The sequence below is a fragment of the Syngnathus floridae genome, chromosome 11 (assembly GCF_059516105.1).
Source record: "Syngnathus floridae isolate MCC-2025c chromosome 11, RoL_Sflo_1.0, whole genome shotgun sequence".
Taxonomy (NCBI): Eukaryota; Metazoa; Chordata; class Actinopteri; order Syngnathiformes; family Syngnathidae; genus Syngnathus; species Syngnathus floridae.
The window spans coordinates 9,728,699-9,755,224 of record NC_142423.1 but is presented as its reverse complement, the minus strand read 5'-3'; the positions used below and the strand labels follow the sequence as shown (position 1 = coordinate 9,755,224).

General features: G+C 41.4%; 1 protein-coding gene across 3 annotated transcripts; it reads left to right on the top strand.

The window, feature by feature from the left end:
* Positions 1-29: 29 nt before the first annotated feature.
* On the top strand, positions 30-26,314 carry col2a1b (collagen, type II, alpha 1b). Of its 3 annotated transcripts, XM_088389385.1 has the most exons (55): positions 30-207; positions 282-398; positions 3,343-3,552; positions 4,672-4,688; positions 4,786-4,818; positions 5,323-5,355; positions 5,426-5,479; positions 6,297-6,398; positions 6,698-6,778; positions 8,677-8,721; positions 9,433-9,486; positions 10,002-10,055; positions 10,334-10,387; positions 10,509-10,562; positions 10,644-10,697; positions 11,137-11,181; positions 11,260-11,313; positions 11,386-11,430; positions 11,537-11,590; positions 13,678-13,776; positions 13,861-13,905; positions 14,016-14,114; positions 14,239-14,292; positions 14,478-14,585; positions 14,945-14,998; positions 15,631-15,729; positions 16,354-16,407; positions 16,725-16,823; positions 16,905-16,958; positions 17,027-17,080; positions 17,193-17,246; positions 17,457-17,510; positions 17,962-18,006; positions 18,253-18,351; positions 18,838-18,945; positions 19,044-19,097; positions 19,435-19,488; positions 19,570-19,623; positions 19,710-19,763; positions 20,304-20,411; positions 20,557-20,610; positions 20,700-20,753; positions 20,852-21,013; positions 21,398-21,505; positions 22,870-22,977; positions 23,154-23,207; positions 23,299-23,406; positions 23,499-23,552; positions 23,715-23,822; positions 23,902-23,955; positions 24,028-24,135; positions 24,213-24,501; positions 24,836-25,023; positions 25,091-25,333; positions 25,416-26,314. In XM_088389385.1, exons 2-55 carry the CDS (start codon positions 308-310, stop codon positions 25,560-25,562), a joined length of 4,476 nt encoding a protein of 1,491 aa, XP_088245511.1. In that variant the 5' UTR covers positions 30-207; positions 282-307; the 3' UTR covers positions 25,563-26,314. The 3 variants fall into 3 exon arrangements, with proteins under 3 accessions (XP_088245511.1, XP_088245514.1, XP_088245513.1); XM_088389388.1 differs by lacking the exon at positions 3,343-3,552 and having other exon boundaries at positions 32-207; XM_088389387.1 differs by lacking the exon at positions 3,343-3,552 and having other exon boundaries at positions 32-398.
* The last annotated feature ends 212 nt before the right edge of the window (positions 26,315-26,526 follow it).

The following is a 26,526-nucleotide window of genomic DNA, read 5'->3' as shown; positions in this document are numbered from 1 at the left end:
AGCCTGACTGGGGGTAAGGGGCCGGGCTGATACTCGGGAATATACGAAGATTCATTGAAGGCAACGGGGACATAAAACTACCGCTTGTGGCCCTCAAAGCGGTTGGTGCTAAGCTTGTTCCTGCAGGTCCGAGTCCTGCCTGTCGGATTCTCCCCCTCCCTCCTCCTCCTCCCCTCGCCACCGCTCGGCAAGGGTGACTGTCGGATGGTGCGGCTTTGAAATCACTGGTGGACAGATACTTGAGAGAGTCCATTTGCGCAAGAACTTCATTTTCCTTCCAGGGCCACTGCGTGTCTAATATTTAGACATGGTGAGCTTCCTGGATTCAAGGACTCTACTGCTACTCGCAGCCGCACAAGTGTGCTTATTAACCCTTGTCAGATGTCAGGCCAACAATCGTAAGTGCTCTTTACTTCTCTGACTCATTCTTCCATCTCAATGTCGTTTTTTTTGCACAAGGTGCGGAGCTTTTACACGCAAGTTGGAAAAAAGTTTGCAAGCTCAGGTGTGTGTGTGTTTGTGTGTGACTAATAGTTGTGTGGACCTTCTGGATAATAAGTGGGACAGTTCCCTTGGTGCCATAAAGACTTCATTTTATGAATAAAAAATGATAACTGACAAAAGCTGGAGCCAAATCTCAAAAGTTAGCTTTGACTTCCCCTGGGTGCCTTTCGTACTCTTCCACCTCCTCCTCCTCCTCTTTGGATGAACACCTGTGGGTGCTTTATGAGCACTGCCAGGCTCATAAAGCCTCAAGTTTGTACACTCAAAAATAGATTGGAAATACTCCTTTGAATGTACATACATACATTTGAACAAGTGGTGATTAAAATGTGTTCAACTATTTATTTTTCAGATGGAAGGCAAATGACATCAGTTTATAACATTTTAATCAAGTGCAACCAATGTGCTTGACAAATCTAGCGTGGTTTTTTTTTTTAAACATAAGTGGCACTTAACGTTCCATCACATCATAATGAGCAAAATTAGCATAGTAGGCCCAAGTGGTCACCAACCTTTTTTTTTTTGTGCAAAAAAATCTTACATTTTTTAACTTATTGTACCATTACAAGTACATTATTGAATGAATATTTGAAAATTAGAAAAATGCTATATATATTGTCATTAAAGTTAAATACAACTGAATTGTACTTAACAAATGTACTGAACTGATTCAAAAATAGTTAAAATCTATCTATCCATCTCTCGATCAATATGGATCTATCTGTATCCATCACTATCTCAAAGTCAGTCTGCTTTATTGTCAATTTCTTCACGTCAAGACACACAAAGAGATCGAAATTGCGTTCCCTACTATCCCAGGGTGACAAGACATTTTACATATTATAAATATATCTGTATCTATCTCTATACACTATCTGCATCCATCCGTCCATCCATCCATCCATCCATCCATCCATCCATCCATCCATCCATCCGTCCGTCCGTCCGTCCGTCCGTCCGTCCGTCCGTCCATCCATCCATCCATCCATCCATCCATCCATCCAATTCAGTGATTCTTTCGCATACCACTAGAGAAAGTCGATGTGCCATACAGCCACTGACTTTGAGGTTGAGGAGGAGCTACTGAGCAAAAAGTGAAAGGTGGTCAGGCTCAAGGGCCTTTAGTGAAAAGTGATCACATTCCATTGCCGTCAGAGGGCATCCAGGCGGATTCGAGCTTGCCTTCTCTTTTTACGTAATGTTTGCATGAAAATATGAAATGAATGTCCCTCCATCAGTAATCACATAAATTGGCCCTTTAGTCCCTCTAAAGTCAAATTGAGTACTCATGAGAGATTTAAGAGTGAAGGAGCGGCTCCAGGAATAATATTCCAGAAGCACGTTTTCCATCTGCTTTAAAGATTGCCCATAAAACGCGACAGTCGGCCTGCGTGCAAGCAGGAGATGGTCTGGGAAGAAATAGAGAAGACAGGGCCGTTTGTTATCTTCTAGAGAAGGAGCCAATTCAAGGTGGATTTTCAGCTAAAAATGGGTCAACGTAGAAGCCAGTTAGGTCTCAGGTTACCCTCACCAAAACAGAAGCCCCTGTCTTATAATACTTCTTTTCTGACTGTTAACTAGGGTAAGAAAGTTTTGGCTGGAGAGTGGTAGTAAAGTCATCTGAGGAGGCTTGGGTCACTTTTCAACCCTTTTAGTGAGCCTGCTGTGTAAAAAAACTCACCAGACAGCATAAGATGGAAAACAGCTCCTCAAGATGCACCTGGGAACACTTTGTGCTCCACACACACACACACACACACACACGTCTTCTCTTCTGGATAGAGAGGGACGTCTTATTTGCATCATTATAGTGTCTTTTTAGACATTTAGGTGGACACATGTGCTTTTGACAGCAAGTAAAAAGCTTTGTGCATGAAAGCTGAGCCCCCTCCCCATCACTCAACCCCTGGCACCAAGGCAAAAAGTTAGTGAATTGCCCGCTCTGTCCACCCTTCCAGAAAGGCCACATTCATTCATGGTGCATGCGGGGGGTCTTTAAATCACCTCCACCTGAGAATGTTTCCAAAAGGTAAACATGGCTACTGTATTTGGAGAGTGTGTGTAGTGTGTGTGTGTGTTCTGTATACCCTCCCATGACTTGCATATGCAGTTAAAGCATCTGTCAGTGGAAAAATCAACTCCAGTGATAAAAAGGACAGACAAGTATGGAAGTAACCATAAGCAAGATCTTTGTTGGGGAGGGGGTTTCTTTAATGTGCCTTAATGTACAGTAGCAGCATTGAGATGCATTGGATTCGTGTGCCAAGTTGACATCTGAATGCCAAGTCTGTTTCTGATATCCAATAAATGTAAACCAGCCCAATATGGAACTTTTTTTTTTTTTGCACATGGCCTCCAGCTCCTGTGCAGATTCTGCAAGGTTCAATCCTGTAGCATTACAGCGCCACCCAGTGGTTATGTCATAGGTTGGCTGAAAATTTAATGAAATCCCAGTTGTTAAAACCAATGTGGTCCATAATTGACCCAATTTGGGGTGAATGTGTCTTTATGTAAGAAGTATTTTTATTTTACATTTTTACAAAAGTTGTGTGTCCAATTGTCCAAATATGCTATTTTTCAAGAGTATGATGCATTTGAAGGGAATAAATCCTTTTGGGTGATCGTTATTTATTTAATTATTTATTTATGATTCGCTGTTGCCCTTAGGTTTTCTTTTTTATTTATTTATTGCGGGGCCATTAGCTCTGTCTTTTGGAATTGGTGCTGATAACGAAGAACTATATGCACCTGTTTCTGTGACATCCATCTAATGTTTTTACTTACTCTTATCACCCCCTCCACACGCGCCCTGACGCATGTGCCTTCTGGCCGGCGCAGAGGAGGATGCCCTTAGCTGCTTGCAGGACGGCCAACGCTTTACCGACAAGGATGTGTGGAAGCCCGAGCCGTGTCGCATCTGCGTGTGCGACACCGGGACCATCCTGTGCGACGAAATAGTCTGCGAGGAGCTCAGAGGCTGCCCCAATCCTGAAATCCCATTCGGAGAGTGTTGCCCCATCTGCGCCGCTGACCCTTCGCCGCCCATTGGTTGTAATTTATTTAACTCAATCTTTTCATAAATAAATTACCCATCCATGTGTTTACTTTGGGGCAGGACAAGAAAATGCTTTATTTTCTGTTTGCCCACTCAGAGTAAAGACATGAAAGAGCAGATCTCACTGAAATGCTTCCTTAAAGTTTTTTTTTTCCACATGCTCACCTTGGCCCCACCTTGCCGGAATAATCTTTGCCTGGCGTAAAAAAAACAAAACATGTGGGAGCTATTAAAGGAAATAGCTCAAGTCAAGGAGACGCAGCTTCACAGTTCTCCTTCACATCCCTCATGCTCTCTGTGTGCTTTTGTGGGGGAAAACTGTGGCAGCCTGTCTACTAAGTCTTCATGAATGAGGTTTATATTTGAAGAAAAAAAAACTCCCTGAGGAAGCATGAGTGAAATCAAGTGCCTGACTGTTGATTGAATAAAACGCTTTTATAGTTTCAGTTCATTTTGCTGGCGTCGGGCAGAATCCGTTTACATTCCAAATAGAAACATTGCCATCATCAAAGAGAGCCAATGTTTTTTTTTTTGTTTCACAAATATCATAGATTTGTGAAGAACAATGTGACAGGAGATTTCAACCTGACGCCAGCAATTTATGCTTGTTAACTGTGCAACAGCTAGCAGCAGTTTTAAATTGCACAGTTTCATATTAGAATTACAAATTTTCAAATTTGGCTTCTATTAGCGCTGATTTTTCTTTTTGCTCTAGAATTTCTGCAGTCATCATGAAGACTGGCTTCTTTAATGTTTCTAAATTATTATACATTATATATAATGTTTTTTTCCTTAATTAACCTCATATGTCAATAAACAAAATATATGGTAACGCACTTTCTACCGTCGCCTGCTGCTCGGCGAACGGCACGAAACATCTGCTTTCTGCTTTAACACTCTTTCACTTAAGATGGAGAATCAGCAACATCCAAATGGGCAACTAGGGATGCCAAAATATCACTTCTATGCAGGTTTTTCTTTTGAGTAGGGAGATTGAAATCCCTTAATAAGCGGTTAGCAGCAAGCCGACAGATGTTAAAGATGTGCTGTTGTTGTATTATTTGTTCAACTTTATGCTAATACTTTCTCTCGTCTCTACTGCAACATCACAGGAACACCTGGAGTTAAGGTGAGCTTTGAAAAAATAAACAAATTCACTCGATGTAATTTTTAATCTTATTGTTGTTATTTATGTTTTTTTTTCTTTGTTTTGGTTTGTCTTACAGGGCCAAAAAGGTGAACCTGGAGATATTACCGATGTAAGTAAACACCACTCAGTGATCTCCCCACCAAACTTTTGAGATTATATTTGAAATTGATATTTACGCAAAGGGATAGAAAGGTCCAATTGTTACAAGGTCCTTCCTCGTCGCCACCTGGAAATGCTTTGCCCCTCTGAGTGCATGCTACTTTGCAGCGGAAAATATAAATGGAATTGTTTATCTTATCTTTGGTTTAAAGAAGTTTTCCCTTCAGAGGTTAGCCATTAGCGCTAATGCCTTGACATGCAAAATGTGGAAAGTTATTCAAACTGCAAAGGATTGTTGAAGGGTTCATTGTTATGGTTCTATTTCTAATAATGGATATGTTTTAAAAATGTAACATTTACATTAAGTTTTGTTTTTTAGTCTCACTTCAATATGTTTTCCGTTTTAGTTAATTGCACCACATGAATTGCTTCAGCATTTATACAGACAGTGCCTTGACAAGAATTGCATTCTCTATTTACTTACTGATTTTTTAATTGTTCTTTTACAACACAGGTCGTAGGACCAAGAGGACTCCCTGGCCCAATGGTCTCAATCATTCATCCATTCATTCATTGCACACATAAAATGAGTGGTCTAACATGACTTGGTCACTCAGGGGCCACCAGGGGAGCAGGGACCACGTGGACCAAGAGGAGAAAAGGGAGGGAAGGTCAGTTTGTTTTCTTTTATTTTTTTAACTGACTCAAGAGGTACAGCATGTTCCTCTTAAGATGGTATGGGCTGACAGAAAGGCGGCCTTTCATTCACTCGTGTCATTTGCATTAAGCAACACAAGAGGGCCTGTCGTGAGCTCGTAATGTAAACACGATTCCTTTCTTCGATCAATATGTTGTACATACGCACACCAAACACATTTTACAGCACATTCTTGCGATTTGTCGACACATGCATCCTTGCCTAGTCTGGTGTGACCTCGTCAATCATCATCTGCCTCCTTGGACATGTCCTGAAAGTGAAAATTTACACATTTCAGGTTTTTTTTCTTTTTCAGTTTTCTGCAGTGCAATAAAAATAATTGAGTGGACCTTGATTATCATTGCTTGACAACAATAAGATGCAGAAAAAACACATTACCAAAATGTCATGCATTAGTGAAATAATGAAATGAGTGGATAAATTAGATGAAATCAATTATTTGTTTTGTTTTTGTCATTCTGATTATTTGATGAATTGAGTCATTTTTTGTGACCAGCGCAAGCCTAGCGCAAAATGTATTCTAACTAGAGTTTCGTTTCTTCGGTTGTTTTCGTAGACGGGCGCAGGTAAAAAAGGTTGTTTGCGCTGTTGTGGGAGTGAAAAAAAACCAACTGCTTCCCAGCCAATGAAAGCGGCTCCTCTCATTCCCTTTAAATTCAGCCCAGCACACAGTCATTGTCACTGTCACTTCAGTGCTTATTATTGACCCTCTTACTAGCACAAAAAAATATAGTAAAGTAAAGTAAATTATTTTTCTTTATTGGTTCCAGGGAACAGCCGGTCCCCGTGGCAGAGATGGCGAGCCTGGCACTCCTGGAAACCCTGGCCCACCTGGACCACCAGGACCTAATGGGCCCCCCGGCCTTGGCGGAGTAAGTGTCACGAGATGCTTGTCGATGTTCAAAATTAGGTTACGTTGCCACCATAGGAACACAACTCCGTTGTAAATCAAGGACCCCGAAAACCGCATTAACCAACGGCAAAAACAATAAACAGACACAATTCAGTTGCTAAAAACTGTAAAAGATGTGACTGCATGCTTTGAATGGGAAAAAACAGCGCCATCTTGTGGACACAGAAATCTGTCCTTCCCGGCATGTGGGAAAGGAAAACCAGACTTCCATTTGTTTAACTTTACAACTGAGGGAAAAATCAAATTTTTTTTTTCTAGAATTTTGCTGCTCAAATGGCAGGTGGCTTCGACGAGAAGGCCGGCGGTGGCGCTCAGATGGGCGTGATGCAAGGACCCATGGTGAGCCAGCAACTTCTCCTTCTTTACCCTCAGCTTGGTTCCTTTTGCAAGGGCACATCAATATGTCACAAAGCTTATTAAAAGAGAAAACCGAACAAGGAGCTTCACAAGATGGACTCATCATCATCATCATGAGGGGGGAATTAAGCGATCAAGAAAGGAGAAGAAAGCTGAAGATTTTCAACTAAAGAAGCTTATTCTACCTGGAATGTTTCTGGAAGATGGAATTAGAAGTTCAGGACCGGATCAGTGGCTTTACCTTGGCACCTAAAAGGGTGACATTTAATTAAAAAAAAAAAAACACGCAGGACCCTGACCGTATGGAACAACACTGCTACTGAGAACTTTTTAAACACACATGCAGTATATGCATAAGTTCTAACCCGACTGAGCGCCATTGATAATTCTGAAGCCACGGTGGTGAAGGCTTCCCGCTCCCACTCAAAGGTGACTTTCATTCCCTCCAGAGGACCACTGTGTGTTTATTTAATTTTTTAGGAATTATTTTAAAGCTGAGCCAAGATGCTAAAAGACGTGTTTATAAGGGAATATGTTTGACTTGTAAAATATTTTCATTACTTTCATTCATTTTCTAGTGCTTGTCGTTAACATTCACGAACGGTCATTATAGAGCATCTGCTAAATTCTCAAGGGGAAAAAAAGTTTGATTCTGCCTTTTTCTATTATTTTATAATTAGCAGTAAAACACAATGCAGCTGTTTCTCCCAATAGACTAACATATTAGTGCTAAAATGGCGCCATCTACTGGTGGTTGTGTATCAGTAAAGTTGTTTCCAGTTTTACACTTTACAGTGGAGCAGCATCAGAACCTTCTTAACCCAGCGGGAAAAATGTCATTGACTCATGATGAGAACATACAAAGTCCATAGAGGAATGCTGGAGCCAAGATTCAAACCTAGAATTTTTGAATTGTGAGGCAGACATGCTAACCACTTGCGCTCATTTAAAAAACACTTAATTTCTTGTTTCCCCCCCAATGTGAGTGTTTGGCTCATCAGCTTGACAGAATGTGATTTTCTCTTGTGGGTGCGGTGGGGGTTTGAGATTGAGGCTGAGCTAAAGAGAAATGCGTCACAGGAATCTTCACCTGCTGCTGAGGGGAACAAGTCGCCTTGCGCTTGTCGGCCGTCCAAGTCATGCGGAGTTCAAACATGCACAACTGTCAACCATGGAGCTATGCAACCAGGGTGGATGACACTGTGGAATTTCAAATGACTTTTTTTTTTTTTTTTTTTTTTAATATGTGGAGGTGGTCGAGCCCGAGGCCTGAAAAGTTAAGGTGTTTTATAGCCAGCTTCAAATACTGTCACCATCAAAGGGGGCAAAAGTGCTCGCTCACATACTGTACTTAAGTAGACATTCAGAAAATGGTGCTGAAAAAGGTAGAATTACTGGTTTAACTTCTGTAAGACCTTTTAAAGTCAAAGTACGTTTGAAGATAATTGCTGAAAAGCATTGAAAGCATGTACACAGACTCTACGTCATGATTTAAAAATTGCAAGTGTATCAAATGGAATTGTTCCAAATATATCGTGAATCCAGATATGTATCAAATAGTCTTATTAGACAGATATTTGTATCTTTGAAGGAAATGTGACATTTGCAGTCGTGGCAATATCATTTGCATGTATAATGACAACAAGATTGCTCCATTGGAAAAATGCACACCCCTGGTTCAATGAATGGATTTGGACAATGATTCAGATGCCAACTTTTCACATTTTTGGGAACAAAATAGCCCCTCCCACATTTTACAGGAAGTTGAGCTACTTTGTTTACATAAGCATTAGCGGTGCCAGTTAGCCTGCAAATGTATACATCGGGAAAGAAAATGAATTCAAAACTGTTCATTCCTGATGATGTTGTTCTCTTTCCAGGGCCCAATGGGTCCCCGAGGACCACCTGGACCCACTGGATCTCCTGTAAGTATCCACTTGACAGTATAAACGTTGTAGTCACTTACCTGTCACACACACACACACACACACCTGATAATTGAGTGTAACGCAACCAGGATGAACCATATGTTTACAAAGTGGCAGGTTCTCCCAGCCGCCAGCTCCATTTTTTTTCTTTCACCTAACAATTTATGCCTGGCGCCCCCCCGCCTTCTTCGTCTTCACCTTCTCGCCCTCACCTGAAGGCCTTGCAGGTTCCTCCCAGCCTGCAGAAGAAAAAGCATTAGGCAGGTCATGTCCACAAACGGGTCTCAACTTGAAAGATACGTGTCTAAACTTCCAGGTGCTTGCAGGAGAAAAAAAAAGCTCCTGTGTGTAGACTACAAGCATTATTTGTGGATTTCAACCACTGCATTTAATTTATCATAATGAAAATGTGCCTATTTTTTTGCATTTAAAATATGGATGCCCGGAGGCCCTATAATAGTCATCCCGACACAAACTTAATTGCTTTATCAGTACTATCACAGTATCAGACAATACTGTATGTTAGCTCATAAAAACTTCTACTTTGTTTTTTTTAAATAGCTTTACTGTTTCAATTTTTTTAGAGAACAGCTTAATTTGTATTTTTTGCGCTTGCATTTTCACTTTTGTTATTTGTATTTTTTCATATCATTCTTATTATTATTTGGGGAGGTAACATTTTTAACATGCCTTTGTATATTTGTGTAGGGCCCTCAAGGATTCCAAGGCAGCCCGGGAGAGGCTGGAGAGCCCGGACAATCTGTGAGTGTCATTCCTGCCTCCACACAGTTTATACTACAGTATCTCTTTCAATACATGGCCTCACTATATATTATGGCAATGAGCGTAAAAGAACGTCCTATATCGTGCTCAGCCAATTGAACATTTTGCTCAACTTGTGAGTGAAAACTGAGTGGCTACGTGCAAATTGTAATAACATCTGGGTTTTTTTCTTTTATTGATTTATGCTAGTAGACAAAGTTTCACTCCCGCTAGCTCTTTGCTTCCTCCTCCCCTTTATTTACCCCAAATGAAGCTTCCAGAAATCACATGACCTTGGCCGCTTTTTTTCCCCAATCCCTCAGCAGGTAGATTGAACTCAGGGGCTGCGCTAATCTTTCCCTGTGGCGTTTGGGATTATCTTGCTGCTCCCCCTTGACGGCGCATCATTATGTGTGATTAAAATCAATGCTCGCCAACTGGGAAAAGCTGGACGGGTGCACATTGAAATTGTTATTTTAGTCTCATACCTGTGGTTGTTTCCTCGATGTTTACAGGGTCCCATGGGACCCCGCGGACCACCGGGACCTTCTGGAAAACCTGGAGATGATGTGAGTGTGTAAAAGTTGCAAATGAAAGGCAAAAAAATATAGAGATTTGAAAAGATTCATTTCCACTGAAGTCACTTTGTGAGGTTCCTGACACCAGCATGCAATTCTCTTTTGTGCCACACGATGGCAGCATACACTCGATTTCACTATGTATCCACTAGCAATTCTCCAATAATTCTAATATTGACCAGAAGCAGCACTGTACAAAAGGTTCGCAAGATTTATAGTTTTTCCTCTCGATTTTTTTTTTTTTTTAAATACTTTTATTTGTGGCTTAGGGTGAAGCTGGAAAATCTGGAAAAGCAGGCGAACGTGGACCTTCTGGACCTCAGGTGAGCGTAACATTACTTCACTGCAGATGGTGGCGTGACAGTCATTTTCAAACAGGGATCAAACCCAAAATAATTTCATTTGCTTTTGAAATTCTTATGTTCTCTTTGTCCTCTTTTGTAGGGAGCTCGAGGTTTCCCCGGAACACCCGGCCTGCCTGGCATCAAAGGACATCGAGTCAGTCAAAGCTCTTGCTCATCTTCATGCTTTACAACTTTTTAGATTATTTATTAATTATGTTTTCTCTCGTTTGTGTAGGGGTACCCTGGTCTTGATGGTACAAAGGGAGAGACCGGTGCTGTTGGGTCAAAGGTATAAGATGGTCTATTATGTTTACTGATCATTTAAGGCCCCGTTATGTATTAGTGTAGTTGGTGGGGAGCGACATTTTGATACAAGACATGAAAAGTCCATTTTATTAAAAGGTAACTTTTATGGTAAGACCGACATAATTAAAAAATAAATATGTGTAGTTTTCTTCTTCAATTTTGACTTTTTCCTAAACAAAATTGTAAATTTGATAGTAATGTCTTTTTCTCTGGGAAGAAAAAAATAGTTTTTCATCTAAAAAAAAAAAATCTGACTTTTATCTTGATTTATTACATTGATATATTTTTATTGGACAAATTTGTTGTTCTATAATAATAATAATACAATTTTAAATTAAGTTTTAATAAGATATTTTTATCATGACTTACAAAATGAAAAGCAGTGATGCTGACTGACATTGATGTTGTTTTCCTGTGTGCAGGGAGAGTCTGGTGCTCCTGGAGAGAATGGAGCTCCTGGACCAATGGTATGTATGTTTACAATCTTTCAGAGATATATGATTTTTAAGTTGTGGGCAAAAATTTACATTGTGACCATTTCACAGGGACCCCGAGGCCTGCCCGGAGAGAGAGGTCGTCCTGGACCCAGTGGGGTTGCTGTGAGTGCCTCAAATAATTCAGCAATCAATATGTTATTGAACATGTCCTGACATTTATTTTGTTTATTCCAGGGTGCCCGCGGTAATGATGGTTTGCCTGGCCCTGCTGGTCCCCCGGTAGGTGTCCAATTATATAAATGACCTTTGTTCATCTTAAGTCTGACTTGCTACCTGCCTTATGAGCATCTAAAATGTTTTTGGCTTTTTTTTGTTTCTTGTATAGGGTCCGGTCGGTCCTTCTGGAGCTCCGGGTTTCCCTGGCTCCCCTGGTGCAAAGGTCAGTCTCAAAGTTTCTGTGCATCTTGTTTGGTGTCCCTGACAATCACACCTACAGACTATTTGGAGTGGTCCATTGGCCTCCCGTGCATGTTTTTGGAATGTTGGGACATTTATTTAGATACAATCAAAGGGCATTAAAATGAACAAAATTCCCTAACAATATTTAATCAAATAGCTTGATAATAATTAAATAATTTTAAATAAAATGTAACAAAATCAAACTAATGAGCGAATCAATGAATCAAATGAATGAGATTTGATTTTAAAAAACAGAGTACAGTAAAATGATTTGTAAACATAATCCAATTAAGTCAATTAATTTTCCTTAAATAAAATGAAACAATATCAATAAAAATATACCAGATGCAATTAAAGCAAATAAAATACAGTTAAAATCAGTTAAATAAAATAATAATAATGAAGCAAATCATATGAAAAAACATAAAAGATCATTTCTAATACAATTTAATCACAGATGTATCAACACCATTTCAACAGTTTAAGAGAGGTCAGCAAAATTAATGACAGTAATGGGATGGAAAAGTTCCAGAAGCACATGTCAAAATTCTTTTTAGGAAAACCTCCAAATGGCCTTCAGTTTATTCAGAGGAGACCTTCCTTCCGTTGCAGCATTATCGGCCTTTCAAGATGCAATCAGTGTTTACATCAAATGCTATCCATAGAAATATACAAACACCAATTTGTTCTCACGGTTTTTATACTTCTTCTCAATCTAATACAGAGAGCAATCAGAACAGTTTGTGCCTTTGTGAAGAAGAAAAGTCTTTTGTGAGTCTGGACATGAAATTGTGATTATGTTAAGGAAAGCTTGGTCATGCTTTGAAATGAGAGAACGCTGCGCTGTATTGAAAAGCATTTTAAAACCGGCAGTCTGAGTGGAAACTTGGAGCGAGGGTCCCGTCCCCTCCAACCTTCTCAGTTCTGATTTATTCATCCAGAATGTGCAGACGCTCCCGCTGAATTCTGGGTTGATTCGGGGGCCTCGACATTGATGCTCTGCCGTCTTCTGGGAATTCACAAATGGAAGATCTCTTTGGAAAATCTAGCAGTCATGCTGGCAACATATCAGCAACCTTTTTATTTTCTATTCTGAGTGTCTTGAGGACTGTTGAAATCCTTGACAAGGGTGCCCTTAAAAAGTCCCTTTCAAAATGACGGCAACCTTAATTATCCTTCAATGTGACACTTTATGCGTGTCTGCTGCTCAGAGGTCTTAAAAATGCCACTTCTGAAAATTGTTTATGGTGGCCACCATTTTGACATTGGTAGACTAAATTTAAAAAAAAACTAAAAAAAATACTGAATTAGTTGTACCACTACTCTACTACTCTTTTTGTCACATTTGATGACTGTGCTAGACATGCAGCTAAACCCATTCAGTTCTTGATGCATCACATTTAAGCGCTAAATGGGCCCAAAACCAACAAAAGAATTTTTAGAAACTTGGCTGGATAAAGCAAGCTTAAGAATATCCCCCTCAAAGCTCTTCCTGACGTCAAAATGAGTCACATATTTTGTCTGGAATTTCCCATTTTTACTCTCCAGTGAACGCTATATGTATATAATACTCGAACGTGTGTTGTGATATCTGGCAAGTGTCCAATAAGGTTGAGGGAGCTTTTTACATCACACCAACCAGAAGCTGGAGAATGCATCAAAAATTGAGTTGAATGTAAAATAATAATTTGTAGGCCACAGTCCTAGTTCACTACCTCCAAATTCACCTATTCATGTTTTTAAACTACCCACTGTTATTCTCTAAAATACGCTAATTTGTGGATTTTGTGTTTGTGCTAGAATGCCACAAGATGGCGCTAAAGCCCTGTCAAAATAGGAACAAAATAGAAAAGCGATCAACTAAAAAACCTGTACTTAAATAATAATTATATTTAAATGTATTGCACACCAACTTAACATATTTTACAGAAATAAATTATTTCAAAATGTTTAAAGATGAAATGATTGATTTTAAAAGTTAAATACAACTGAACTGTACTTAATGAGCAATTATTTCACGAACCACTAGAGGGAGCCCTCACTCAACAACATTTGCTTGTCTATCAGGGAGAAGCTGGTCCCACTGGTGCTCGTGGACCCGAGGGTGCACAGGGACCCCGTGGAGAGTCCGGCACACCTGGCTCATCTGGACCTTCTGGCGCTTCTGTGAGTGATTTGACGTGACATTCTTTCTCATTGTCCTTTATAATTAATGTGGGGAGGCTTACTTGTGCATTTTGTTCTTTTAAGGGAAACCCCGGTACTGATGGTATCCCTGGATCTAAAGGATCATCTGTAAGTTAAAAAAACAACAACTCTGTCCTGGTCTCACTTGACGATTATTTTGACTCATATTCTTATAAAACTGGAAATAAAGGACTAAGACTGAGTGTTTTGCTTGGAAGGGTGCTCCCGGTATCGCAGGCGCTCCTGGTTTCCCCGGACCTCGCGGGCCTCCCGGGCCTCAGGGAGCGACCGGACCTCTCGGGCCAAAAGGAACATCTGTACGTGATCACTGTGCATAATACAGCCACCAGAGATAGTAGCTTTCATCTGGAAAATACATGAACATTTACTTGAGAAATATTTGTAGATGACGGTCTGTTTTTGGCCTGTTTTGTCCTTCAGGGAGATCCAGGTATCACAGGCTTCAAGGGAGAGGCTGGACCTAAAGGAGAATTTGTAAGTTTTATTTCAATTTTATTTTTAAAATAGATACATTTTAATAGATACATAGCTTATTGTTTCCAAATATTTTGTCTGAATGAAAAAATAGCATATATTTAAATGTTAGCATTTAGCATTTATTTGAATGTTTCAATATTTCCTGTACTATAGTTAGTTCTAAAAATGGCGGGTCTTTGCAGGGACCAGCTGGAATCCAAGGAGCTCCTGGTCCACAAGGAGAAGAGGGCAAGAGAGGACCAAGAGGTGAACCCGGTGCTGCTGGACCAATCGGACCTCCCGGGGAGAGAGTGAGTACCGTCAAATATATACAATCTGAAAGTTCTCCAGTTGTTTATAGCACAATCAAACCTGAGATTTTTTTTTCTGTTGGCTATTTATTGTTATTTATGCATAGGCCGTAGCCATGTCTAAAAAATATTGCTTTGGCACCATCTAGTGGTATCCGAGTGTCAAGTACCTTGACAAAAATGAGGGGAGGACCTTCATTTATTTAAGGCCATGACTTTGCTAACATCTTGTGGCAATCTTTGTGTCCATGCAATTACAAACCTTTTTGTATGAAGGACAATATTTGTGAAGAGGCCAAATACGTCTTTTTTTTTCTTATCCACCCTTTTATCCGTAAATGACTCTGTTTTGTTTGTAGGGCTCTCCTGGCAACCGCGGTTTCCCAGGTCAAGACGGTCTGGCAGGTCCCAAGGTGAGTCATGTCCTCTTTTCCAAAAAGAGAGCAATTAAGATTGTGATTGCTACCACAAATGGAAATCTACCCTTATAAAATGCATTAGCGTTAGATAAGGAATGGGCGGTAGCACCCATAGAGTGCAACCTTGTCAACTTGCAATTGCAACATTTTTTCTATCATACTTGCAAAATGTCACTTATGAGTCGGTGTTATCTCTTCTGATATGGGTGTAATTAAATTTTAATCCTCTGAACACCTTCACCTTCAAATATCAACTCCCAAAAAATCAGCATCCAGTTTTTGCTGACGCATCTCTAGCATAGCATAAAGGCAATACATTTGAAAGCGTTCAAACATGTCCTACCATGTCACGGCCACCTGATGGAAGCATAGCTTCAAATCCGTCTCCACACCGGTGACCCAAATGTCTCACATGTCAACAGCACAATCTCATTAAACATGATCTCCCCACACACAAATCTCATTTACGCTCAAATGAACCCGCCAGAATTTAATCTGCTCATCTTCAGCGGGTCAATGAAAGTCTTCACGCCATTAAAAGGAGAGCCTATCTACTCCTGTGGGCTTTTTGGGGGGTTGGAATGAAAGGCCTGCTATTTCTTTATCTCTTCCTTTGTCTTTGTTAGGGTGCCCCCGGTGAGCGTGGACCCGCAGGTGCCAGTGGTCCCAAAGGTGCTAGCGGTGACCCGGGCCGTCCCGGAGAGTCCGGTCTGCCCGGTGCCAGAGTAAGTTCTATTGCATTGCATTACAGGAGAAATAAGAATCTGATGAGTATATTAGATATTAGAAAATATATAATAAATATTTTGGGGAATATGCATATAAAGTACACATGTACACAAATATCAAAATTAAATATAATATTTAATATAATATTTTTGAAAAATTAGGAAAGCTCCCACATATTTTTGAAAATATATTATAATATTTGAAAAGATTTTTAAAAACCACATTATAATAAAACGTTACTATGCAAAATAATGTAAAAAAATAATGAGTAAAAAGTGTGTATTTGACATTTCTTTGTATTCATCTACAAAGTAATGATGTCTGCATTTGTTTGGATGCAAAGACATGCACTCTTGACTTTAAATACGATATTAACAATAATTAGATTTTGAAGCTGACTGATTATTACCGTGGTTTATCAGTAAACTGTAAAGTGTTTCATCCTTAATCAGGACAAATTCCACTACCTTCAGCTCATTTATATATTTTCTATTTCTTGCTGTAGTAACTTATTCATCAGGCAATCTAGCAGAAGATTCAATTCCCTCAATGGGCGTGTGCAACTCATCTGTATGCAAATGATCTGTTTTTGTTGATTGTGTGTCCATGTGCTCTGGCAGGGTCTTACTGGACGTCCCGGTGATGCCGGTCCCCAAGGCAAAGTTGGACCTTCTGTGAGTGCCTTCCATCCAATTGTATGACTACTGTCAATCAAAAAAAAAAAGACCATCAGGGGCTGTGATGCGATTTAGCATCCTAATAGCCACCGAGACGCTTTTTAGTAATCGAGCACTCCACACTTAATGACCAATCCAATCATTACCCACCACCTCAGCACTCACAATGTGTCAATTGGACATTTTAATATTCTTCACTTCATGGCTTGCGCGTTCGTTTTGGGGGATGAATTCCTCCGTTGAATATTAACAACTTTTCCATTTTATTACTTACAAGTGCTGCATAGCTACAAATGACTTTTTGGACTGCGCAGGGAGGTCCTGGTGAAGACGGCCGACCAGGACCCCCCGGCCCACAGGGCGCCCGTGGGCAGCCTGGCGTCATGGGATTCCCCGGACCCAAAGGAGCAACTGTAAGTGAACGACTATACAATTTTTTTTTTTTGTTGATCAGTTCTCACGTTTGCATTGGGTCTCTGTGGTTTGTTTTATAGGGCGAGCCTGGCAAATCTGGCGAGAAGGGATTGCTTGGAGCTCATGGCCTGAGAGTAAGTGGAGCAATCATCGACAACAAAACATGGAACACATGTTGACAATTTACTCTTCTTCTCCTCAGGGTCTGCCTGGTAAAGATGGTGAAACTGGCGCCGCAGGACCCCCCGGCCCTGCTGTACGTATCATTTACAATTTTATAAGCGGCTAAGGGACTTTTGCAAAGTGTATTTTATAGCAGGAGTTGATTTTAGTTTGTTTATTTGTTATTTTTTTACATTTAATTTTAGGGTCCCGCTGGCGAGAGAGGAGAACAAGGGCAGCCTGGTCCCTCTGGTTTCCAGGTGAAAGTCTCACTTATGCTCTCATTTGCATAAAATGTACATAATTAAAAAAAAAAAAAAAGAAACTGTCATATATATTTAAAATAACTTTTGTTATAATGTCTTGTCCATTAATCAGTATGTATTATTTTGGTCATATTTATTGCAAAATATAGTATGTAAATGAAATGTGCTCACACACACGATGATGGTGCTGTTGCTTGGACACAGGGTCTTCCCGGTCCCCCTGGTCCCCCCGGTGAGGGAGGAAAGCCTGGAGATCAGGTACGTGCGCTCTGAGGAGTCAGTCAATCATGACCAGCATTCAGCAGCCAGCCACTTGGGAGCTTGAGGACAATCTTATTTAGTCCTAAAGGAGGTTTAGCAGATGATGTATTTTTTTGCTGCAGGTCAGCCTATCATGAGGTTTAGTACTCCACATGTGTTTTTGACCTATGGCTAAGAAAAAGTATTGATTTTGTTAACCGATACAAGATGGCTAAGTTAGCTCCTGTCCAATATTTTTTTATTTTTTGAATTTTCATTGTGTATTCTTGAAGTACATATTCTTAAAAGATCTTGGTCGTTTTTGCCACCATCATGAAAATCATTCAATTAAATATTATTATATTTTCTTTTTGTTTGTACAAATCAAAGATTTAAAAAAAAAATTCCATTGACTCTCTGAGGCCCGATTCTTGTGTCATCACATGTCACTTTCTCACTCCCACGTCAGGGTGTTCCAGGAGAAGGCGGAGCTGCCGGTACCACTGGACCCAGGGTACGTTGACACGATCCATGTATCTACTTGTCTGTGCATGTGTGTTAAATTGATTCATTAACTCAGTGATTTTCAATTCTTTTAAACCCAGCCTCGACTTCTAAAAATTAATATATGATGTTCGTATTGTGAAATATAACTGACAGAAGTTAACATTTTTCGCTTTCATTTCATTGATGATCGCACATAATTTCAACAATTATTATAATAATTATACATTACCGATCGATTTGTGTTGATATTCAGGGAGAGCGAGGCTTCCCCGGAGAGAGAGGAGCTGCCGGTTCTCAGGGTCTCCAGGGACCTCGAGGTCTGCCCGGAACCCCTGGAACTGACGGACCCAAGGTGAGTCATTATGAGTCATAAATGCAACCTCCGTTTATTACATCTAAAATCAATAGCTGCCTGCTGTTTTTTTCTGTCTGGCTGCTTTTCCCCAAAGGGCAACTGTTAATAGAGTGATAAGACTTCACAGCACTCACCATCAAACAATTATTAGTTAGGTACAAATAATCAGCTGTGTGTTTCCAAATCAGCCGCAGACACATTTAAGGCATTTTAATTGCTGCAACATTGATGAAGCGGATGCTGTTGTCACACGCTCGGTTATCCGGTGTGATTTCCTCGTTTGAATTTAAGCATAATCAAATGCTGGTAAATAAATTGTACGGCTACAAATAAAATATCAAAATACATAAAAATACAACCAATGAAAGAATTTTTTTTGTATTCACATTATTTTTAATATCCACCCGCATATTCCCACATAGATTTGATAAATGGTCGTCTTCTGAGATCCATTCACGTCTAACATCTCGTCTCGTTGTTTAGGGAGCCATCGGACCCGCTGGAGGCGCCGGAGCGCAGGGACCTCCCGGTCTACAGGGTATGCCCGGAGAGAGAGGGGGCTCCGGTATTCCCGGACCCAAAGGAGACAGAGTAAGGATGTGTCCCAACATTTTTGTCTCAGATGTGTTTACACACAAATGCAAAATTGTTGATAATAAAATGTGTTGTTGTTTTTTTTACCTGCATAGGGTGACATTGGAGAGAAAGGACCTGAAGGTGCACCTGGAAAAGATGGCGGCAGGGTAGGTTTTGAATGCTGGAAAAAAAAAAAAAAGAAAGGGCTCTTTTTCGTAGATAGGGCACGATTGATTTTCGTGCTGGTACAAACCTAATTTGGTGTGTTTTGGAAGTTGTCAGCACTTGATAATTTGGTGGCTAAAATTTAAACATGCTGATAGCAGGCCTAACTTGTGGCGCTGGTGGTGAAATGCGAATTGTGCTTAGTTTTATTGAGATGCATACAGACAGATTCTGCACTCTGGGCACATTTGAGATACTTTTGTACACTTGTTTATCTCACATTACTCCATCAGTAACAATAGAAATGCCCCTTGATTAAACATAGGGTTTTCTTTTCAGGGTCTTACTGGTCCCATTGGTCCTCCTGGTCCTGGCGGTCCCAATGGTGAAAAGGTAAATTTGCTTTTTCCTCATACACACAATTCATCTTGAAATACACACTGGTGACATTTCTTTACTGTGTTCTCCCTTCAGGGTGAATCCGGTCCTGCTGGTCCTTCCGGAGCTCCTGGTACCCGTGGTGCCCCTGTAGGTTTTCCCCCATTAAGCCTGCCAAATGAATGCAAAATGTCACAATCGTACATTCACACATTTACCACTCTGTTCTCCAAAAGGGTGACAGAGGTGAGACTGGACCTCCTGGACCTGTTGGATTTGCTGGACCCCCTGTGAGTAACAGAAAGTCGATCATGATGCTGGCATGGCTAATTAGCAAGTATATGTTAGGATGACGCACAACGTCGTCTTGTGATTTGTTTATAGCTATCGCAGCATATCACCACATGCACTCAAAATAGAAACGTGACGAAAACAGTCGCCTACTGTCAATTGTACTTGTAAAGGAGTCAGCTTAAAAGATAAATGTCCTTAATTCTACTCTAAACTTGAAAACAAATTCCTTAAAAATTCCCTACTCATTTCTCCTCAATGACATGAAATAATTATTAAAATTATAAAAATGTTAGTACGAAATTAATCCAAATGGATAATTTTCAATTAGTTCATCTTTGATAAATGTTGGATCAAAAATGTAATTTCCAATATTGGAACATATAAACAAATGTCCGTTTTGCCATCTCAGCATTTCTGTTGAAAATAAAATCAACAAATAATAACTGAACAAGAACACATAGCACTAGTCCACCAGTTAGCCATCCTGGGCTAACGTTATGACATCCAGGTGACTCAAGTTCATGTCTCTCCTCAAGGGCTCTGACGGACAACCTGGACTTAAGGGAGAGATGGGAGAGTCTGGCCAGAAGGGTGACGCTGGCGCACCAGGACCACAAGGACCATCTGGTTCTCCCGGGCCAGCCGTGAGTCACTCTCCTACAGATTATTATTATTATTATTGTTATTATTATTATTTATTGCATGGAATTAATTGTCATGAGGCAATTGAGGTCAAACAGAATACACACCACGAAATTAACGCTAAGGTACAGCGTGGTTCTTTTCCAGGGCCCCACTGGTGTTTCTGGACCTAAAGGTGCCCGTGGAGCTCAGGGACCTCCCGTAAGTGACCTCACAACACCCCAGAAATGTCGCCATCACTTCTAGTGAATGTCTGTGGGATGGGTTTTTATTCCCTCGCTCTCTTTCAGGGTGCTACCGGTTTCCCTGGAGCCGCCGGAAGAGTCGGACCTCCCGGTCCCAATGTAAGTCGCTAAGTCGCCCAATGATTACTGTACATGCACATCACAAGAAACGACAATATACGTTAGTTATATACAAAATGTGATTGGATACTTTCCAGGGCAATCCTGGACCTGCTGGTCCCGCCGGCCCCCCGGGCAAAGACGGCCCTAAGGGTGTGAGGGGAGACGGTGGCCCCCCTGGCAGACAGGGCGATGCTGGACTCCGTGGTACTGCCGGGGCTCCTGGAGAAAAGGGAGACCCTGGAGAGGATGGCCCCCCTGTAAGTGGCATCCTATGCAAGACTGGCGTGGCGGGGAACATTTTTTTAGACGATGATGTGTACGTTCCAAGTTTAAAGTGGCATCGTCTGTCAGGCTGCAGAGACATTTTCATCCATTAATACAGCCGGCTGTCATTGAGCGTAATAGCAGGGACGTCTTACTGACAGATTGATGGCAGGCCTCACGGCTTTTACCTTCCACACACACATGTGCACATACATAATTGCAGATGACAAGACCTGTCTTGAAAATACCATCTGACAAATGATGACACACTCAACATGATGGGCCCCTGCTGTCTGCTACATACATGTGAATGCAAATCGTCATCATTGATGCTTATGATTTGACGTTTAATGGCGTCCCCGTTTCCTCTGTCCCAGGGTGCTCTCGGTCCCTCTGGCCCTCAAGGTTTGGCCGGACAGCGTGGTATCGTGGGTCTGCCTGGACAGCGTGGCGAGAGAGGTTTCCCCGGCCTGCCCGGACCCTCTGTAAGTACCTAAACATTCAGTATAACAAAAGATTCATTTCACCGTGAGATGTAGCTTTGGTCTGTCACCCTTATAGCACGGGAAAAAAAAGGTAGTGGATTTGACTTTTTAGGTAAATATATTTTTAAATACGTCACTTTCAAATGCGAGTAACTGCTACTATGGAGATGGTGGGCTACACTCGCCCCTGAATTGTGTACGGCCAGCGTTTTTATTCCTACCAGTCCCAATTATAGGCTCCAATACTGAGTATGTTACATTGAATGTCCACCCTTAACTAGATTATGAGTCATGCCGTCTTTTGATTCCCTTTCATGGCTGTAAAACAGCCCTTTATAAGTTTGTACTGTATGTCCATATTTATGTGATGCCATCTGCATCCGTCAGTCACGTCACATAACATTGGTTGTCATGGCGATCAGCGGGCGGCCGTGTTGGATGTGACCGGATGAAAGCGTCATTTATGTGAGAGGGATTTGCATTTGCCTGACTTTTCCATCATGAAAATTGTAGTACTACTTTCAATACTAATCTAATACTCGAATACTAATACAAGATATTGGTGGATTTTTGATAAAGAATAAAATGTCATTTAATGCTTTGATCTGACTGTCAAAGGCCTTAAAAATGCTAAATTATTGTCTGTGTTCTGTCCAGTGTAGATAAAATATAAAGTATTATTTTCGTAACGACATCACAATAAAATATTTTTGTATAAAAAAAAAATAATTTCTGAATGAAATTTAGGAAATTAGTCTTTTGTCTTTTGTGTTCTTTGTTGTCAATTATGTCACACTTTGGAATAGTTAGATCCGTTGTAGGAAGTGCCAAATCGCTTTAGTGTTATCAATATTTCTAGCAATCAAATAAAAGTCCCTAATGTCGTCAAACATATAAAATTAAATGATATCTTCATAAAACTCATGTAAATTTAAATGATGTAAATGGGCCCGCCGGTTTACAGCAGCTCACATTTATCATCGACTGTAGTTAAAAAAGAAAAAGACAGCAATGGAAGGTCTTTTGATGGATTCAAATTTAATCAAATAAAAATGGCGGAAGGATGAAACATCTCCGTACTACTTGCAGATGGAAGCAGTCCTTTAAATTTAGACCGTTTGGAATTAATTCTAAAAAAAAATACATCAAGCAAAGAGTTCATTTTGAGCCACCTTCTTAAAAATAGCAACGGCTCACTTGTTTTTATCAGTTGCCGAGTTCCAAATGCTAATTATATTTCTTGCAATAAGTTACGATGTGACATTTTACACACAATTGTGACTCAAAACTCCATCCACGGGGGCTTTTATCAGCTTGACATACACGTATGCTGATGACTCACTTCCAACTCTTTTTCCTCTCAGGGTGAACCTGGAAAGCAAGGATCTCCCGGCGGCAGCGGAGACCGAGGACCCCCTGGACCTGTCGGACCGCCCGGACTCACCGGACCTGCAGGAGAGCCAGGCAGAGAGGTCAGTGAAAGGCCAAGAGCACAGCGGGCTGGGCAGAGGCCATTAATTCACTTGTCACGTGTATACGACATGTGTTTACTACTTAGGCTCCTCAAGCACAGAGGAACAGGTGTTTGTTTGTTTTTTAAAATTAAAATTATTTCAATGTGTACATTGATCATTTGCTCACGTGACAGGGCAACCCTGGATCTGATGGACCTCCTGGTAGAGATGGTTCTGCTGGAATCAAGGTGAAACTTTCCATCCCAATTGTGCTCACTGTTGTTAGCAACTGTATATAATCACAACTAGTACCATTGTTGAAACCTTTTTTTGCTTCAGGGTGACCGCGGTAGCACCGGTCCCGCTGGCGCTCCTGGTGCTCCAGGTGCCCCAGGCTCCACAGGCTCGGTCGGTCCCACTGGTAAACAGGGAGACAGAGGAGAAGCTGTGAGTACAAGCAAGCGTTTGTGAGAATGTCAAGTTCCTGGCTGACTGTCATGCAACTCACTGCAATTATTCTTTCTGTCCCTATTACTTAGGGTGCACAAGGACCCGCCGGACCACCGGGACCTGCCGGTGCCCGAGGAATGCCAGTACGTAACTCTAAGATGAAAATATCTACCGGTACTTTCTCAAGTAATGCACAGGAGATACTCAGAAAAATAACAAAATGAAATCATTTCTTATTGTCAAATTTATTCCAACTGCACTTCAAACTATTTGACTTAGTCACTCATTTGACTCTTTGTTCATAGGGACCCCAAGGACCTCGTGGTGATAAGGGTGAAGGCGGAGAGTCTGGCGAAAGAGGACAGAAGGGACACCGAGGCTTCACCGGTCTGCAGGGACTGCCCGGACCTCCGGTAAGCAGCCATGATTGCCTTCTCTACAAAGTTTTTATTTGAGTAAGGCATTAAAAATCTATGTGCTTCTCTTTTCTAGGGTCAATCTGGAGACCAAGGTGCTACTGGACCTGCTGGACCATCAGGACAAAGAGTGAGGGGACAAACATTTCTCCCATGACACTAATTTGTTACAGTGTCTTAAAATCTGTTGCTTGGAATGCAGGGACCACCCGGACCTACAGGGCCCAGTGGAAAGGAAGGTTCAAACGGTATGCCCGGACCTATTGGACCACCCGGACCCCGCGGTCGCGGTGGAGAGACAGGTCCTTCAGTGAGTACGACTGGGAGGGAGCACACTGAACTAACTAAAAAAGATGTAGAAAATGAACGTGTTTTTTTGTCTGTCAGGGTCCTCCTGGAAACCCCGGCCCCCCTGGTCTTCCCGGACCCCCCGGCCCCGGTATTGACATGTCAGCCTTTGCCGGCCTGGGTCACACGGAGAAGGCTCCCGATCCTCTCAGGTACATGAGAGCCGACCAGGCCTCCGGAAACCTGCGTCAACACGACGCTGAGGTGGACGCCACGCTCAAGTCCCTCAACAACCAGATCGAGAACATCCGTAGTCCCGAGGGCTCCAAGAAGAACCCAGCTCGCACCTGTAGGGACCTCAAGCTCTGCCATCCTGACTGGAAGAGCGGTAAGTGGTGACTATTACTTCACACTGTAGTTCGCAAATACCAAAAAATAATATTGGAAAACCTTTTTGTTCTTGAAACAAAATAAAACCAAGAGAGCTCAATTTTATTCTGCCTCTTGTTTATTATGGATGTAATTCCACTGTGCACCATTAGATGGCAGTGTGCTACTTTGCCACTGTGTAAATTCGAAAGAAGAAGAAAGCAAAGAGGCATAGTTTTTGCTTAAGCTTATTGAATGTCTCATCCTCTTTAATCCTGCCTGTCAAACTTACAGAAAGTTTAGGCTGAAGTTAAATTTCTCATGTACACGTTGTCCTCCCCGTGGGCCCGCAGGAGATTACTGGATCGACCCCAACCAGGGCTGCACCGTAGACGCCATCAAGGTCTTCTGCAACATGGAGACAGGCGAGTCCTGCGTCCGCTCCAAACCATCCAGCATCCCGCGCAAGAACTGGTGGTCCAGCAAGAGCAAGGACCGCAAGCACGTGTGGTTCGGAGAGACCATGAACGGAGGATTCCATGTAAGTGCACTTTTCGACTCTCTTATCTTACCATCATTGCTCAAATCTCACATTTGCTTCTATCCAGTTCAGCTATGGCGACGACAACCTGGCGCCTAACACGGCTGCCATCCAGATGACTTTCCTGCGCCTGCTGTCCACCGAGGCGTCGCAGAACGTCACGTACCACTGTAAGAACAGCGTGGCCTACATGGATGCAGCCGCCGGCAACCTGAAGAAGGCCGTGCTGCTGCAGGGCTCCAACGATGTTGAGATCCGCGCCGAGGGCAACAGCCGCTTCACCTACAGCGTCATGGAGGACGGCTGCACGGTAGGAAATGGACATGTTTTCATTTTACAAAGTTTGGCCACTATGGAAGCTTGACGGCTTTGCGTTGTGTGCGCCCATGCAGAGACACACAGGCAAGTGGGGCAAGACGGTCCTGGAGTACCGGTCGCAGAAGACTTCCCGTCTTCCCATTGTGGACATCGCCCCCATGGACATCGGTGGCGCTGATCAGGAGTTTGGAGTGGACGTGGGTGCCGTGTGCTTCTTGTAAGGACCAAGAAGACGCAGGAGGAGGAAAAAAAAAATCCAAATAAATGAAAGTGGAGCACAAGGAGAGAAATCAAGACACTTTTTCTTTCTTTTTCTTTTTTTTTTTTAAATAAATGGGACTTCTTTTTCTAAGTTAAAAAAAAAAGCATCCCCCCCTCGCCCCCACTAAATTGAACTCACCACGTAGGATGTTCCAGCACTGAATGGCAGCAACCAACAGCAGCAACTCTCCTTCAGAGCTTCATGTGTCCGTGTTATTTATTTATTGTTTGGGCTCTGTGTGTTGCTTTAAGTCAATAAAAAGAAGCCCACTTACACATGTCGCTTAAAAAAAAAAAAAAAATCATATCAGCAGGTCATTCTCAGATCGACCATTACTTTGTATTCTTACAATGGTGCTATACTTCCATACTAGTTTATTCCAAACAAATGATGTGTGTGCACGCAAATATAAACATATAGCATTTCCTTTGCTGACCAAGTGCCTTCGCTTCACAATTCATTTTTTGAACACACCCAACTCAAACATTGTCTTTTGTTTTCCAATTGTAAAGCTACCTCACTAAAAAAACATTACAAAAATTGACTAAATGTTTGTTTACAGCCCCCCCAAAAAAACCAAAATAAAAGGTGAGAAGCTCATTCCCCTCACGAGATGTGACTTGACATTGTTTTAAAGCTCACGTGCATGCGTGAGGTTGTGTATATTTTTTATTATTGATAATAATAATAAAAATGATAATAGCATTCTTATATTGAAATGATCATGACTTTTTGTCAATGTAAAATGGGAAATAAAAGACACAACCAAAAGGTGATGACTGATCTTTTTTATCTGGCAGTGTTGGGAAATGTAATTTCACAGACTAGTTCGATGTTCAGTTGACAAATTTTAAAATTAGTTCATCGTTCATAATTGAAATTTTATGTCAAGTTCGTTTGTGTAGCCCTAAATCACAAGCAGT